This window comes from Bombina bombina, chromosome 4 (genome assembly GCF_027579735.1).
Source record: "Bombina bombina isolate aBomBom1 chromosome 4, aBomBom1.pri, whole genome shotgun sequence".
NCBI classification, from domain to species: domain Eukaryota; kingdom Metazoa; phylum Chordata; class Amphibia; order Anura; family Bombinatoridae; genus Bombina; species Bombina bombina.
Genome location: NC_069502.1, coordinates 691,714,789 through 691,733,183, shown reverse-complemented (window position 1 = coordinate 691,733,183; position 18,395 = coordinate 691,714,789). Strand labels below are relative to the sequence as shown.

The 18,395-nt window shown below is 37.4% G+C and overlaps 1 protein-coding gene across 1 annotated transcript; it reads left to right on the top strand.

Moving 5' to 3' along the window:
- The first annotated feature begins 2,022 nt into the window (after positions 1 to 2,022).
- Positions 2,023 to 3,987, top strand: TSSK6 (testis specific serine kinase 6). The gene is made up of 2 exons (XM_053712183.1): positions 2,023 to 2,580; positions 3,706 to 3,987. The coding sequence occupies exons 1-2, from the start codon at positions 2,023 to 2,025 to the stop codon at positions 3,985 to 3,987; spliced, it is 840 nt and encodes a 279-aa protein (XP_053568158.1).
- Positions 3,988 to 18,395: the final 14,408 nt, after the last annotated feature.

The window sequence follows — 18,395 nt, the reverse complement described above, 5'->3', positions numbered from 1 at the left end:
TAATTTTAACCAAACCAGCGTCTGATGGATCACACAGCATTGTGGGTTTACATAGAGTACAACATTAAAGGGACACTCAAGTCAAAATTAAACGTTCATGATTCAGAAAGAGCATGCATTTTTAAACAACTTTCCAACTTACTTCCATTAACAAAATGTGTGTATTTACTGTAAATATTTCACATTACAATATTCAGAATATGTTCTATGTATTTATAAAAAGATATTCCTATGTGTATATATATATATATATATATATATATATATATATATGTATATATCTATACCTATATATAATGATTTCTATACATATATAGGTAGAAATATATATTTTTGCAAAAAAACATCAGATATATATAGAAATATGGATTTATGAATAAACAGAACACATTCTTCTATGTGCAGAGCATTGCAATGTGAAATATTCATATTTTCTTGTCGCAGATGAGAATATGCGATCGGGTTTGCGCAAGATTGGGGTATTAGGTTTTTACCACTTTTTTTCCTCTATTGATTTCTATGGGGGAATAGGTAAATGTGCACGCTATATTGTAAGTTCGGATTTTTGAGTGCTGTAAACAAAGTCCTCAAAAGTTATTGTGCATTTATATAATTTGAGTATCCGATGTTCGGATCAGGGATTGATGCCCGTGTGACCACCAGGGAGCCTTCTGGAACATTTAAATACTTTTTATACTTTACACTTTAGCATTTATTTGCACATACATTTATGAGATATTGCTGTTGTTTTTAAACTTTTTACCATACAGACCTCATACTTTCTTCGAGTTAGAGGTCTTTATGGTTGACTTAACATTCATAATTAATATTCTTTATTTAGGAATATAAGATATTTGTAATTGTCAATAAATGACTGGGTTTTAATTGGGGTATTGTGCTCAAATTACATAATCCCTAAATTTTGGATTACCTGTATGGAGACAGAACCCTACACTTTCTAAACATCCTTTGGAAAAACATTAGAGAATTGAAGTTCTCTGCAGGACATCTCAACATTACTACAGACAAGGATTTATTCTCACCATGCCAGTTACGTAACTTATATTGGTGAGATATTACAAGGTGAGCAATAAATTTATATATAGATGTAATAGAGGAAAATATCAGTATTACACTATATTGTTTTTTGTTTTTTTGTTCCTTTCTATACCTAAACAAAGAGAAACTATGAAAGAATGATTGGTAATTGAGAGTTGCTTTCATATACAAATATAAAATATATCATAATAATAAATATGCAAATGTTTATTATCTCTTTCATATCTGTCACAATTATGGCCGTTAGGCACTGTGACCCATAAAAATATTGGGTTCCGTAAAAGCACAGATAAACACAATCGGTAAGAAAAGAATCAACCCCATTATTTGTTCATTAACAGCAATTCATTAAACCACTATTTCCTATAGAGTACATCTTCAGGGTAGCAGAGGAGCAGCCAGAGATCAACTTAAACTTTAAAGTATTTGCTTGTGCTAATGCTAAAAGCCAGCAGCAGCACAAAAAGAGATTTAAAAAAAAACATAGTGCAGTGTTTTTAATGTTCTTAAATGGGCAGCTACTTAGGTTGTTTTGCGTTGTTTGATAATTATTGATATTTAACCTTAGAGATGCAATAAAAGTTATGTGTAAAGACAATTTAAAATACATTTTGAGGCCATTTTCATTTGTAGAAAAATTGATTGAACACACTTTGCATTATTACCAGAGCTTATAGATATGCAGTATAGACATAGATATCAGTACCTATAATCAGTCTGTGGTTTTATTGTTTCTTAGCTATTCTTTTCATCTTTTAGACATCAGTCTTGAGAAAAAAATATACAGTATATACAGTGGCTTCTAGTTGCACCACCCTGTGCACCTCAGGCACTATGACATCATAACTGAGCATATTGGTAACTGAGAACCCTTGTTGAGCTTGAGTCTTAGAGTCAGTGGGGAAGAGCATAAAGCAGTGCTCATCAGCTTTATAAACCCTGCAAGACTGCCATTCTGCTCTCATGTCTGCCAGTCTCAGAGACCGTGGTGACTATTTATTGAAATGCATTGGCTACAGGGTAAGACGGACAATCAGTGACGGTTTGTTCTCCAAGGTCAAGGAGGCTGTCTCAGTGACCTACAAATGCAAAGTAGCAATCAAAGAGTATGATACCAAACGAATAGACCCAGAGTTTGTTACTAAGTTCTTGCCCCGGGAAACTTCTATCCTAAGGTCTTTGCATCACCCTAATATTGTTCATATCTTTGAGTTAATCAAAACAAACAACAGTCTACAGTACATCATCATGGAGATGTGCGAGACAGATCTCTTGACTGTGGTGCAACAAGAAGAAAGAATAAAACCGCCAAATGACAAACGCTTATTTAGAGAGATTGCCAGTGCTGTACACTACTTACATGAGCATCACCTGGTCCACCGTGACTTAAAATGTGAAAATGTGCTTCTTACCAAGAATGGAAGAGCCAAAATCACTGACTTCAGCTTCGCGAAAACCTCCCTAGGCCCTACAGACCTTTCTGCTACATACTGCGGGTCCCTTGCCTATAGTCCACCTGAGGTAAGTCTAAGAATAGTTAATAAAGTGGGTGAGGAGGGTGACCCCAGCAAGTGATAGGTATCCAGTGAATGTTTATTAAAAAAATAATAGTAAAATAGGTGGGGTGCATACAAAAAATAAAATCATCATAGCAACTCTTCACCCTTAAATAAAAGTTCTTGGCTTGCATACTGACTTAAATCTTAAAGTATTCAAATATCTTTCCATTGAGCCAGAACTCTAATATTCCTTTGTTATTATTTTAAAATTATTTACCTAAACATAGTTTACTCTTCAAATCTAAATTTTGCAGGTTACATAGGGATTAGAGATTTTTTTACTATACAGTACATTTGTACACATGTATTAACCCCTTCACTGCTATGAATTTCAATAAAAACTTGTCCAATATACCTGGACATTTTTAGCATTTTTGCTATTACACCATTTAAACAGAAATATAGCCTTTTTTTATTTATGTATCAAAACTATATATTTTTTTTAAGTAGATGACCCAAGCTATTGATCTAGGGCCCATTTTGGTATATTTTATGTCACCATTTCCCCGACAAATGGGATCATATAAAACATTTTTTTACCTTTTTGGAAATATCAGAATTGCATGATTTGCCATTGTTTGTTCGTGATTAGAAGGACGCTAATTGCAGCTGCACACCACACTTTTCAAATTCCCGACAATTAAGTAGTTCATTAGTTAGTTCATCCCTACCATCTTAGGTACTGGCAGTTTGCCAGTATGCAGGGTTTTTTTTATATGAAGCATAAACTTTTTTAGTCACTTCCATGACCTACTTGAACATTGAAAAGATTTAGTATCTGATTTTGACAGGGGAAATGGCCAGTGTAATAATTGTAATATTGTACAATGGGTGTTGGATTGATGGAATAATATACCCACTGTAGAAAATGTAATAACAATAAGAGAAGGCTTCTACATAGAAACATAATATTTGACGGTAGATAAGAACCAAAAGATCCATCAAGTCTATCCATATAACATGTTACTTATTTTTTAGGATAGGCTTATACTTGTCCCAGACCTTTTTTATTATTTTCCAGAGCCTTACAGAGCTTGTGTTTACCGCCATTTACCATGTCTAGTTCCTAACATGTTTGTTTCTGCAGGTAATTATGTGTCTTCCATACGATGCAAAGAAGTTTGACATATGGAGCCTTGGAGTGCTGCTTTTTGTTATGGTGACTGGTGTTTTTCCTTTTGATCCATCAAATGTTGCATTATTGGTTGAGATGCAAAAAAGGGGGGTAGTATTCCCAGCGTCTGTGCCCATAGACAATGCATGTAAGACTCTTATACAACAGATGCTGGATTACAACCCTGCAAGCCGACCTGATACCAGCACTGTGCTGAACAGCCGCTGGTTGTGTGACATGGAACAGAAATCATAAATGGAATAATGTGAAGATTTAATGGGTAGTTGTAAAAGGGGAAACAATGAGCAAACGGGCTGAAATGGAAGGAAAATAAACATCGCTTTATCACCAACATGTTACTTGTTTCTGTATTTTCTTTATTCCCAACTCCATCACTCATAACGCTGGGTAGATCTTACAGGTTCAATGAACAAGACGTCCCTAGCAACTACTGGATGCAGTCTTCCCTGTGGAGAAGTGGAGAGTATTATTACGCTACATTGTGGTACTAGAGGAGGATAGGTTAACTTTATTGTAACCACATACAAAGAACCATTCTTCTTAAAAAAATTAAACCCTATTCACTTTAAGATCAGTTTAACAAACTTTTTTTTTTTATTCTGTATTAAATGTGTCTAATAATTTGTTGTCAAAAACATCACACTACAGACTATTACAGACAGCTAGATGGTATCTTATAATGTTAGATTTGTTGCCTTTTTTTAATTGGATGTTCCTTTACAGAAACATATTTTTTATGCTTTCAAAGCAAGTCGATGTTCACCAATAAATAATAAATAAATGATAATAGAAGTGGGAGTTCTGTACAAGCCAGACTGTATCAGTCCTTAAAGTGATAGTAAATCCTAGTGTTTGCGAAACACTAGGATTTACCGGTGGAACAAATAAAGGGGACTTTCAGTCATGAAGTATAAAATACTTAGCGTATGCCGCACTGAGCTCCTCAGGCAGCCCATGGCAGAACGCTATTTTGTGAGGTGATTTCCACCTCTTAGCCAATAGCTGTGCAGGCCAACTGGCGCCATGCTTGATAGCTAGCGCACGATTGGCTAAGATTACCTCACAGCAAAATAGCATTCTTAGCACTGCGAACAATTCAGACAAATAAAGGAACTTCATGACTGAAAGTCCCCATTTATTTGTTCCACTAGTAAATCCTAGCGTTTAACAAGCACTAGGATGTACTATAACTCTAAGGACCTGTTGTACACTAGCATGCAGTTCCTGTTAGATTTAAAATCAAAATAAATAGCTTTGACTTGACCTTTTTTATGTAAAAATTATATTTTTAAAATGTTAAGTGCTCTTTTATATACATAATATGCAAAGCGAGTTTTCTCGCTTTGATATATGATGATTTTACCTGAATTAACCTCTTAAGCCTATTGGACGTAGCTACTACGTCACAGGGTACTTTGCCCAGCGTACCCTGTTGGCTTAGTAGCTACATCCTACCTTCTACCTCATGCTGCGGTCCAGGCTGTTGGCTCTAAGGCAGAAGGCATATCCCTTCATTTTGTAAGGGAATGCTGATCATGCTCCCATTACTATATGAAGGTAGATTGTCAGATAGTTACAGACAGTGACACAGTCTGTATCACTGTCTGTAACAATTTCTGTTGGTGCTGGCGGGAGATGCGGGTGGGAAGGTGGAAGGAGGGTGGGTGGCCCAGCCACAAAGTGGGTAGGAGGTGGGAGTGACCCTTCCTCATAGGAAAAAAAAGTGAAGGGAGAGGGAGGGATGGGACACTGCACTATGGAAAAGGGGGGAAAGGAGGGGGGAGTGCGGTCTCTCAGTGACAATCAGTTGGGGAAAGGTGGAAGGGGACCGCTACACTTCAGAATTTTTTTTACAAAATTAATATTAAAAAACAGCAACCCTCAATGAACTAGGTAATGGTAGAAAGCTTTCAGTACCTAAGATGGTGGCATCTAATGAGGGGGGTTGCGAGCTGTTTGTGGGGATTAGGGAGGTGGGTGAGTGAGGAGGGCTCTCTACACTCCTGAAATAAAAAATACTATCCCTAAACTGCTTACTGGCAGACTCTCTCCCAGTACTTAAGATGGTGGTGACAAGTGGGGGGGGGGGGTGAGGGAGCGAGGGAAGGAGGGAAAAGAGCTGTTTGGGAGGGATCAGAGTGTGAAATATGTCAGGTCGGAGGGTAATCTCTAAACTACATCTAAAATTTACCTTTCAAGCTACCTGATTAACAACTTCACTGGCAGGAATTTTAGTATGGTGCACAGCTGCAATTAATGGCCTAATTGCCAAAAACAATGGCAAATGCATGTCTGCTGTTTATGAACAAAGGGGATCCCAGAGACACTTTTACATCCATTTGTGTCATGGTTGCACAGGCGGTATGTAAATAATTTCAGTGAAAAACCCAAAGTATGTGAAAAAAGTTAACAATTCTTTTAATATGATCGCATTTTAAATCGAAACGGTGGCATGAAATTTACTAAAATGGGCCTACATAAATACTTAATCTCCTATTACTTTAAACAATCAATATGGCTAAATTATAATACAAGCATTTAATGAGCTTGGTTTGAGGGTTCTATCTGAGTGGGCGGAGCTATTCAAACCATAAATGGGCATGGCTCTCCTGCAGGAGTGTCAACTCCTAAACAGTATACACTTATAGGGCAAGATTACATATGCGGCACAAGCTTCAGCGCAACTTCTGTAACCTGCACCGCCCGTAATTTCACCCTGCACATTGGGGAATCACATATACGACTCCGGCAATTCATAAAGTGCCGTAAGTCGGATAAACTAGCGATGTCCAGAAATGAGCGTAAATACAAATTTCTGGAGTTGCAAGTGACTTACGGCACTTTAGAAACTGCCGGTGCCTAAGAAAATAAAATAAAAACTCAAATCTCTCGTAAAAGTCTAACCCGCCTCCAAAAAATAAACCTGACACGTAAAACCCCTATATCCGCAAACCCCCCACTTTGGAACTAATAAAAGTATTAACCCCTAAAACAACAACCCCCACAACGTAATATGCCTAATTTAACTATTAACCCCTAATCCGCCATTCACCCACATCGCAATCTACCTAATAAATGTATTAACCCCTAAATCCGCCAACCCCAACATCGTAAACTACCTAATAAATGTATTAACCCCTAATCCGCCATTCACCCACATCGCAAAGTCCCTATTAAAACTATTAACCCCTAATCTGCCATTAACCCACATTGCAAAGTACCTATTAAAACTATTAACCCCTAATCTGCCATTAACCCACATCTCAACAAACCTTATAAATTTATTAACCCCTAATCCGCCAAACCCACACAATGCAATAATCCAATAAAACTATTAACCCCTAAACCACCAAACCCACACAACGCAATAATCCTAATAAAACTATTAACCCCTAAACCGCCAAACCCCCACAACTCAAATAACTAATTAAATTACTAAGCCCCCTAACCTAACACCCCCTAAATTAACCCCAATTACCTAAATTAAAAAAATACTAACTTACAAACAATTACAATAATAAAGCTTTCGGTGACCGGAAGGGGAGGAGCTAGCAGCAACCGGGACGCTAGCACAGTGCTCTGGTGTGAAGGGCAAGATCGAACATCCCCCACCTGTGTTTTTTCCTTGGCCGGTGAGACATTACCTGGCCTGGATGGTTCTCAGCAGATGCCGGCACCATAATTGCATATTGACTCAGGAGCAGAGTCGTGACGCCGAATGGCGTTCCTGCATGGAAGTATCCTACCTAAAGATAAGCAAGCAAGCTGGTGGAAATATCTGACCGAATGCCTAGAATGGGAGTGGAGACAAGTCTGCAGTAGCGGAGGCGGCGATCACGGAGGTGTCCGAGATTGGCCTTTTCATCTTACCGCGACTGGCAATTCCCCCCCTAGAAGCTATAGCTGGAAAAGCACGGCACCCCGACACAGGAAGTGTGCCACGCAGGAAGTCCGTATCCGTGAACCGGAACCGCTGGGAAGAACAGAACTGACAGTTGGAGTGTGGATACCGGAGTGGAACAGGTAGCAGGGGCAAGGTCTGTACTGCCCGGACTGGTAAGACTGCCTGTTTAACTTCATCTAGGAGCATATTAAATAACGGCCAAATACTCTGGTTATCTTGGGTCATAGTGAGCTGGAGGGGGTGTAATCGCTCCAAAAGCGGAGGAAAAGCAGTTTCTCCTCCATTTTTAACAATAACCTCTCCCGGCTCCCATAATTAAACTACCCACGGACTGGGAGGAAAACGAAGGCCTATTTCTGTTTTTGCTATAGAGGGCTTGTCTACCCACGTTCTATAGAGGAGTTTTGGGACATTTCTATATAAAGACATGCCAAAGAGACATTGCCTATAATTAAAAACCGGCAATATCAAAGTGTTATACCTAATCTGAAGGATTAAAGAGACTTTGAAGGAAAATAAAGAACTTTTTTCCTACTTAAATAACCCCCAATCTTGATTGTTATAACAATAACCAACTTGTAAATGGAGGGTCCTAGTGTAACCCTGACCTAGTACAAATCTGATGGGAAAAGGTTTCAGATCATAACTGTGTTTTGAGGAGTTTAACGTTGTGTATAATACAGTAGAATTTGATCTGTGTACTAGGTAAAGATAAATCTAAACCTACAGAGCTGGTAAAAATACTGGTCAGGAATATACAGGCCCAGTATTTAATAAGGGGCTACAATATCTATATACAGAATAATTGTTATAGAAAGCTTCTAGATATATAATTATATAGCAATCTTTCTCCCTGTTTATCCTACCCAATATGATAGCTTTAATGTAAAAGGTTTGAGGCGGAGTTCCTCTTTAAAACAAAGAGAGGGGAAAAAAAATTAAAAAAGAAGGAAAGGAAAGAGAAAAACCTATTTTTCCTATCTCCCTTCTCCTTGGCTCCCTCCCTCTCTATTGAGTTCCATATAAAAGGCTCAGTAGGTATTTTTTGGCTAAACTGTGAAGTTTTGTTAGGTGGGAGAGGGGAATTGGCTATAGGTATGTAAGCAGGGTTAAAGGAAAAGGGAAGGAACAGGAAAAGAAGGAAAAACTAGAAGGAAGCTGGTTTTTAGTCCATAGTGCCTCACTTTAAATTTACATTCATTTTGTAAAGTGGTTAAGGTGCGAATTGTATAGTGGCTTTCTTGTCTTAAAGCTAGCAGTCTGAGATCAACAGAAATTCTCTAAGTGGTATGCACACTTTTTTTTCGTATCTTGTTTTTTGTTTTTTTTTGTCATTTGAGCTTTTGTTTTCTCACGCATGGTTTGATATAAATGTTTAACAAATGCACTATATGATTTTCTCCTCACTTTAGTCATAAACTCAATAGAATACGTATACCATATTCCTTTGATTCACATCCCTGTTAGGTTGTGTGTATAATATAATACACCTTGAACCAAGTGCACTGTTTAAGATCGATTCCAGCTGGGTTTGATGGCTGGTTATTTTTAGTTTTTTAAGTGTACACTTATTCACTATTTTCTTGTGGAACTTTCTCTCAATTATGTACTGTTTAATAGCTAGTTGTCTTGAGCTATTCTCAAAGTAAAGATCAATAGATACAGTTTGGATTTAATCTGCTAGTAAAGTTCTGGTAGTAGTCACTATTTACTTTTCACTAAATACATGGAAAGATTTATTTCACATTCTAAACCCTCTTCAACCAGCATGCCACCCAAAGCAAGAGATAAAAAGCTCAAACCCAACGAGAGTAGTTCAGAAACACAGATTCCGAACGAAATAGGTGCGACTTGTTTAGACAATACTCTGCTAACTCAACAGATGTCAGAGTTAGTTATGCCACAATTCGAAGCTTTGAAACAAGAAATGGCAACAGTCACTAATGAAATAAAGCAGTTTTCAACTCGTATGAATGAAATAGAATCTAGAGTCTCAGATCTAGAAGATAGATCAGTAATACAAGATCAGATGACCAACTCACATGAGGCTAAACTTTCTTTGCTGCAAACCAAAATAGAAGAACTAGAGGATAGGTCAAGGCGCAACAACCTGAGGGTTTTTGGGCTGCCGGAAACTGCGGAGTATCAAGACCTGATAAGCTTTGCAGCCACACAGCTCCCAAAACTAGTAGGAAGTAATATTGAAAACGTAAGAATTCCGATAGAGAGAGCTCATAGATTAGGCCCACCTAGAGGAAATTCAGATGGTCAGTCAAGACCGAGAGCAGTAATTATCAAATTCTTGAATTTCCAAGACAAGTTCCATATCCTTAGATTATACCGCAAGAACAATAATATCATGCTCGGTTCCAACAAAATTCTATTATTTCAGGACTTCTCACTAGAAACTCAAAATAGGCGTAGTGAAATGGCCCCATTTTGCTCTAAAATGATTAAAGCCAATTTAAAGGCAAGGTTGGTATACCCTGCTAAGGTGATTCTGGAAAAAGACAGCGAATCTCATAGCTTTACGAAGCTTGAAGAGATTAAGTCATATTGTCAGAGCATAGGACTATAATAAATGGTACCGTAGCTGGGAGAAGGGGTCTCAAAAAGAATGATAATGCTGGTTGTGCAGGGAACTGAGACAGACAAGAGAAAGATGGCTGACTATTTGAAAAGGAACTATGATAGTAAGGATTTAGGAGGGAAGAGAGGTAGAGGATTAGAGATTTCTGTATTGAGGTGCGGGGGAGGGGGGATTTTATCTGTAAAAAAAATATATAATTTTTTTCTTCCCCCCCTCCTCTCTTACTTTTTTGTAATAGTTTAAATGGTTAAGTTAAAATTATTATTGTGGAATACTGGAGGGATCTCATGCCCAAGTAAGAGGAAGCTGATTATCAGGCACCTTGGACGCCAAAACCCAGACATAGCATTTATCCAGGAGACCCATCTTAGACAAAAGGAGGCTGTTAAACTTAGAACCAAATGGGTGGGGGAGGTAGTGTTCACCCCATACGACAAAGCAAAGAGAGGTCTGGCTATTTTAATTCGTAAACAGTTGGATTACAAAATTATCTCAGTAGAAAATGATTTTAATGGGAGATATCAAATTCTTGAGATCAAAGTGAATGGTTTTAATTTTGTTTTCTGTAATATATATGGTCCCAACCTGATTGATAAAAGATTCTGGGAAGACATAAGTCTGAAACTATTTTTGTATGCTGGAAAAAATGTAGTGGTTGTCGGTGATTTTAATATGGCCTTCTCCCACGTTTTAGATAGATCAAAGACCAGCTATGTATCAAGGAAAGCTAGGGAAACAGATATACTTCAAAGGTTTAGAAAGAAATTAGCATTATACGATATATGGCGGGCACAAAACCCGGATCGTCGGGAATATACGTGTGCCTCGAGTGCACACTCTTCTTTTTCTAGAATAGACTATTTTCAAATAGCTAAACATATGGCTAAAATGAAAACATGGGCAGATATTTGTGATATGGTGATCTCTGATCACGCTATTATCACATTAGAGATCGGTTTAAGTGATAAAACTATGCCAAACAACAGAAGGATGTATTTCCCTCAATATCTTTTTAATAATCTTCACTTTAAAAAATGGATTCAAAAGAGATGGTACCAATTTAGGGCTGAAAACGAAGATTATTTAAACAGACCAGAAATTTTCTGGGAAACTGCGAAAGCAGTTTTTAGAGGGGAGATTAAGGCATACACGGCAAGAATGCGGGCAATTTGGGAAAAAGGGAGGAGCAACTTGCGAATACTCTAAGTAATAATTACAGGAAATATCTCAGTAACCCTTCTGTTGAGTGGTGGCATAAATATAAAGACAGTAAAGCGCTCTATGATCTTTTCCTGAAACAACACTCTGTCTCAGAGGATTTTAAACTGAAGGCCCTTTATTCAGGGGCCCAAGGTGTCTCAGCTAAATATTTAGCAAGAATTGTTAAGATCAGACAGCAGAAAAACTATATCTCAGCAGTAAAATTCAGGAACACTAGAGTGACTGATCCTTTAGAAATTAGAGAAGCTTTCCTACATACCTTCCAAGAATTATATGCAGCTAAGCAGATCGATACTCTTTCGAAGCAACAGTTTTGGCATGGGCTTACCCTGCCCCAAATTGAGAGAGAAGATCTACAAGGATTAAATGAACCTATTGCAATTGAAGAAATTGTTAACACCATAAAAAAATTAAAACTGGGGAAAACTCCTGGGCCAGACTCCCTACCTGCAGAGTTTTATAAATTACTTCTCGATCAGGTCCCCACGGTTCTTGCCCAATTGTTCAATGATTATTATATTCTAAATAAACCACAGTCTCATTTGTTTGCGGCATCCAATATAGTCTTGATTCCCAAGAAAGGCAAAGATCTAGAAATGCCTTCATCATATAGGCCCATCTCACTCCTGAATCAGGACTATAAAATCCCTACCTATATTCTTGCGAATAGATTGAAAGTTCCTTTAGGATATTTGGTGCACCCAGATCAGACCGGTTTTATGACAGGTAGAAACCCTGTTAAGAATCTAAGGAAAGTACAACTGGTCCTGGATTTTTTTTGGAATAAAGTGGAAATACAGAGAACCCACCCTAAACCAGATCTCGCTATTCTCATGATCAACGCTGAGAAAGCGTTCGATTCTATTATCTGGGATCATCTAATAACAGCCCTGGGGAAATTCGGTATATCTGGTATCTTCCAACAATTTATTACTCAGCTATATAAGGAGCCAACATCCACAATTATAGTGAATGGGGAAGCAACGGAGAAGATTACGCTCGGGCGAGGCACTCGGCAAGGGTGCCCGTTATCGCCCTTTCTTTTTAATCTCTCCCTTGAACCTCTGGCAACCTATTTAAGGCAAGAATTACATGGTATTCAGGTAGGAGGACATAAGCTAGTTCTATCTCTGTTTGCAGATGACCTCCTACTTTTTCTCAGTAATACGGAGGACTCTATCCCTCGTCTTCTGGAAATATGTAATTTGTTCAGTTCTTTTTCAGGGTACAAAATTAATTGTGAAAAATCTGAGATTATGTGGATCCGTAAACCCTTAGGTCAGAGTTACCATCCATTTATAGAATCTACGCAGATTTCATACCTAGGAATCATGTTAAGCAGGGACCCTAATCGTTGGTACAAGCTCAATTTCAAACAATGCATTAAGGGCTTAGTTTTGAAACTACAGAGTTGGGGTAACCTTCCTCTCTCACTCACTGCCCGAATTATGCTAATTAAAGTGGTCTTATTTCCTAAAATTCTATATTTTTTACAGAACCTCCCTCTCCTGTTATATAAGAAAGATCTGGCTCTTCTGAATAGGTCCTTTAATCAATTTATTTGGCAAGGTAAGAAACCGTGGATATCACTGCTCAAGTTAACATTACCTAAAGCTTTTGGAGGAATGGCATGTCCTAACTTAAAATTCTACAATTATGCAGCAGTAGCAAAATTTGCTCTGGACTGGATTACCGAAACAAGCTTGATCTCGTTTTACGAGATGGAATCCATGCTGATAAAACCGTTCAATCTAAAGGCAATTCTTCACCATCCAGCAAGTAAGCTTCCAGACCAAATAAATCATTTATTTACTTTTAAGTATATTGTACAGGCTTGGCAGAAAATATGTAAGGAGTTGGGAATAGATTTTCGGAAATCAGAATTCTTACCTCTACGTGGTAACCCTAGCTTATCAGCAGCTTTAAATCCTTCGATATTCGAGCTATGGGCAGAACGAGGAGTGAACTATGTAATTCAGATATGTGAAGGGAGTAATCTGAGGCTGCTCTCCTTTGAGAGTATCCTACAGCAGTTTGATCTTCTGAGGTCCAGTTTTTTCGCATATCTACAAGCTAGGCACTGGGTCGAGAAATTAAGACAAGATACAGGTCTTGAGATAGACAGCAAATATTGGAAAAATATTATTTCACAATATCGTGAGGGGGTGAACACTATCTCTCAAATCTATTACACTATTATGAAACTCCTGGGTCAGAAAAACACTCTGGATATATCATTAAAGTGGGCTAAAGAAAAGGTTGTGGTAGAGAGCGAGACTATTATACTGAGTATTACGCGGGTAGCAGGGGCGACATTTATGCACACATGGAAAGAAACTCATATGAAACTATTAAAAAGGGCATATCTAACGCCTGCTAGGCTGGCAAAATGGAGCTATGATAATAGGAACTGCCCCAAATGCTGCAAAGAACAGACAGATTTTATACGCTGTTTTTGGAAGTGCCCCAAAATATTACAATTCTGGCAGAAGATAACTGTTTGGGCCTGCAAAATAATGGGGACAAAGTTCAAATTGACCTTATACCAGATATAATACTCGGTTTCCCTACCCAACAATAGAGTCATTAATTTACTTATTCTGACAGTGCGAATATAATCTTAAAAAACTGGAGAAGCCACAACCCACCTAGGTTCACAGAATTCTTAAAAGAAGTGCAGCACCAAATCGTGCTGGAACAGTGTCAGGTAAGAGTTAATAATTCGAAAATTATTGCTAGATTTTTTAGTAAATGGAAGAAATATATTCACTCACTCCCTTTGGAGATGCAAAGACAGGCGGTGATCCACTTTAAATCTTCAGCCTGGGTACAACATCAAATAGAGCAAGGTTTACTCTTCAGACCATGGTTCTCTAACCAATAGTTCTCATGAGAGGTTGAGGTGGTTTTTTCCCCTTGGTACCGCTACACTGCCTTCAATGCACCCGATCCCGCTTGATTTTGGAAGATAAGCAGGGTCAGGCCCTGTCAGTACCTGGAGGATAATTTTTTTTATTTATTTTTTTTTTTTCTCTTTCTTCCCCTCTCCTGCATCTCTTCTCTCCCCCAAGTCCTTAAGATGCCCCTTTTCTACGTTTGCCTTTAGGCAAGGTTAAGATAGACCGATCCATAAGAGACTAAATGGAAATTAGGGGTATTTGTACAACCTGAAATCCTGAGTGTTAATGTAATCTAACAAATACAACTTATGTTGCACTTAATAGGATCCATCTCGCAGAATCTGAGAACTTTTTCCAATCACTATAAATAATAGAGGATAGATAACAAAGTGATAAACGGGCTTAGCGGTCCAAGTAGAAACACAAATTCTCCCATGGATCAGGCTTTGTGTTCGGAAAAGGGGAAGTTTTTAACCTGAGTATGAGGTTACGGTATTGAAATAAGGCAATAAAGGTTTAGGTAGGTGAAGGAAAGGAAGTTATTCTCTGTATAGGTGACCATGTTAGCATGAAAGAATTTATCTTAGGTTAGATAGAAGTTTGTATTTCAGATTCAGAGTAGAAGGATGCTGAATCAAATTATTTGTTAAGATAATTGGCAATATTATTTGTAATAATAGAAATATGACATGTATTGTAAGTGTGAAATAAAGGAGCTGCGTCTCCTAAACATATGTATCATAACATATTAATTTCAATAATGTTCTGATTACAAAAAACAAAAACAAAAAACAAACAAAAAAAAATACAATAAAAAAGCTTACATTACTTAAAAAAAAAAAATTAATCTAAGATTACAAAAAATAAAAAAGTCTAACAATACATTACATAAAATAATTTTAAAAAATGATTACTCGCTCATTAGGTAGTGCGTTTGCCCGCTTATAGCCTTAACTTGTGTAGCTGCTCTGGGAATTTAGTTAATTCAACTCTGTTAATCTGATGTGCATTTAACAATTGTTAACACCACATACTCTAAAGGTATATTATTACCGGCTCCAATTGTTGTATTATTAACTTAGCCAACTGCTAAGCTTATCTTTGCATATGTAAGCTTTGGCAACATGCTTATTAATATAAAGAGCACGGTTTACTCACATCACAATTGAAACCAGTGGTGTTACATACTGCACATCTGAGTAAATTGTACTTCAGTTAACCAGCTATATATTACTATTGCAGGCAAGTCTTGAGCTATCTCCTAACTATTAATGCATGGAACTGCTATACATGATACTCTAAAGGTATATTACTCCTAAGGTATGTTCCAATCGCTTTATTATTAACGTATGCCAACTTCTAAGCTTATCTATGCATTTGTAAGATTTGGCAACATGCTTATTGATGTAAAAAAGCATGTATTATTTACATCACAATTGGAACCAGTGGTGTTACAAATCGCTCATCTGAGTAACTTGTACTGCAATTAACCAGCTATATATTATTATTGCTGGTAATTCATGCTAGCTCTAAGCTATTAATGCATTAAATTGCTGAGAACTCACTCTACCATTATTATACATTACACTACTGGAGGTAGCTAGGTGTGTTTTTAAAGTGTTTACTTTCCTATTTTTTTTATGATCCAATAAAAGCTAAGTTTTAGTTTTAATTGCACCTCATCTTTAACATTCTATGTTAAAGGGACACTGAACCCAAATTTTTTCTTTCATGATTCAGATAGAGCATGCAATTATAAGTGACTTTCTAGTTTAATCAAATTTTCTTCATTCTCTTGATATCTTTATTTGAAAAGCAAGAATGTAAGTTTAAATGCCGGCCCATTTTTGGTGAACAACATGGGTTGTTCTTGCTGATTGGTGGATAATTTCACCCACCAATAAACAAGGGCTGCCCAGGGTTCTGAACCTTTTTCAAATAAAGACAGCAAGAGAACAAAGAAAAATTGATAAAAGGAGTAAATTATAAAGTTGCTTAAAAATGGCATGCTCTATCTGAATCATGAAACAAAAAAATATTGGTTCAGTGTCCCTTTAAGCTGTTTACTGCAATCAACTGTTCATCTGAACAGCTTTCTCTAAACCTAAGAGTGTTATAAATGTATTCTGTTCAGGAGTTGGTCCTTTACCTCTCCTTAATACGCTGGTATCTAACTATAATACACAGCACCTATAACCCACAATAGTAACTCTACATATACAGAGTATTATATATATGGGATTTAAGGGTTTTTGATATATCAAGTAGTGCCATAGGAATTCCTTTTCTTTTAGTTACTCCTGCATAGTGTCCCTGAAAACCTTTTTTAAAATATGGGCAGCTATGCTATACCTAAATATCTATATGAATATATACTGATATTGATATATATTGTATGTACACATATATATATATATATATATATATATATATATATATATATATATATATATTAATATTTTAAGCCCTTAGTGACCAAACCATTTTTCAATTTTCTTACCGTTAAGGACCAGGGCTGCTTTTACATTTCTGCAGTGTTTGTGTTTAGCTGTAATTTTCGTCTTACTCATTTAATGTACCCATACATATTATATACCGTTTTTCTCGTCATTAAATGGACTTTCTAAAGATACCATTATTTTCATCATATCTTATAATTTACTATAAAAAAATTATAAAATATCTTTTTCTAACTTTGACCCCCAAACTGTTACACATCTACAACCACCAAACACACCCATGCTAAATAGTTTCTAAATTTTGTCCTGAGTTTAGAAATACCCAATGTTTACATGTTCTTTGCTTTTTTTTTTGCAACTTATAGGGCAATAAGTACAAGTAGCACTTTGCTATTTCCAAACCATTTTTTGTCAAAATTAGCGATAGTTACATTGTAACACTGATATCTGATATCTTTTAGTAGACAACCCAAAGTATTGATCTAGGCCCATTTTGGTATATTTCATGCCACTATTTCACCACCAAATGCAATCAAATAAAAAAAAATGGTTAACTTTTTCACTAACTTTAGGTTTCTAACGGAAATTATTTACTAACAGCTTGTGCAATTATGGCACAAATGTTCCTCTGGGGTCCCCTTTATTTAGAAATAGCAGACATATATGGCTTTGGCATTTCCTTTTGGTAATTAGAAGGCCGCTAAATGCCGCTGCGCACCACACTTGTATTATGCCCAGCAGTGAAGGGGTTAATTAGGTAGCTTGTAGGGTTAATTTTAGCTTTAGTGTAGAGATCAGCCTCCTACCTGACACAGCCCACCCCCTACTCCCTCCCTAACAGCTCTTTTCTCAAACAGCTCTCTTCTCTTCCCCACCTTACAATTGTCACCGCCATCTTAAGTACTGGCAATACTAAAATAAAAGGCTTTTTATATATATATATATATATATATATATATATATAATTTTTTTAATTTTTTATAAGTATTCTGCAGTGCTGGATCCCCCCTTAGCCCCCAACCTCCCTGATCCTCCCCAAACAGCTCTCTAACACTCCCCCCTCTTCCTATTTGTCGCCATCTTGGGTACTGGCAGCTGTTTGCCAGTACCCAGTTTGCAAAAAAAATTGCTTTTTTTTATTTAAAAAAACAACAACATTTTTCTGTAGTGTAGCTGCCCCCTCAATACCCTACCCCCTCCCAGATCCCTTTCACAATATTTATATACACCCCTCTCCCTCCTTCCCTTTCACTAAATATGTACCATAGTGAAGCGGTCCCATGCGCGCTCCCATCCCTCCCGCTCTCCCGCCCTCTCGCGTGCGCTCCCAGACCCATCATCCCCGCTAACAGGAAGGAAGTAGGAGCTCTACCAGCGATGGGCCACCCACCTGCCTCACTGCTATCCCTCCCACGACACCAACGATCGGCACCATCGCTGGCTGATGCTGAGAGGGCCACAGAGTGGCTCTCTCTGCATAAATTGTTAAAAAAAGGGTATTGCACAATGCCTCAATATCGAGGCATCGCTGCAATACCCTGAAAGCATCTGGAAGCAATCCCGATCAC

Excerpts from the sequence above, each read along its gene's own strand:
- TSSK6 (XM_053712183.1), top strand. The coding sequence starts at position 2,023 with ATGTCTGCCAGTCTCAGAGACCGTGGTGACTATTTATTGAAATGCATT. Across the intron at positions 2,581-3,705 it reads TTGCCTATAGTCCACCTGAG|GTAATTATGTGTCTTCCATA; the intron begins GTAAGTCTAAGA and ends TTGTTTCTGCAG.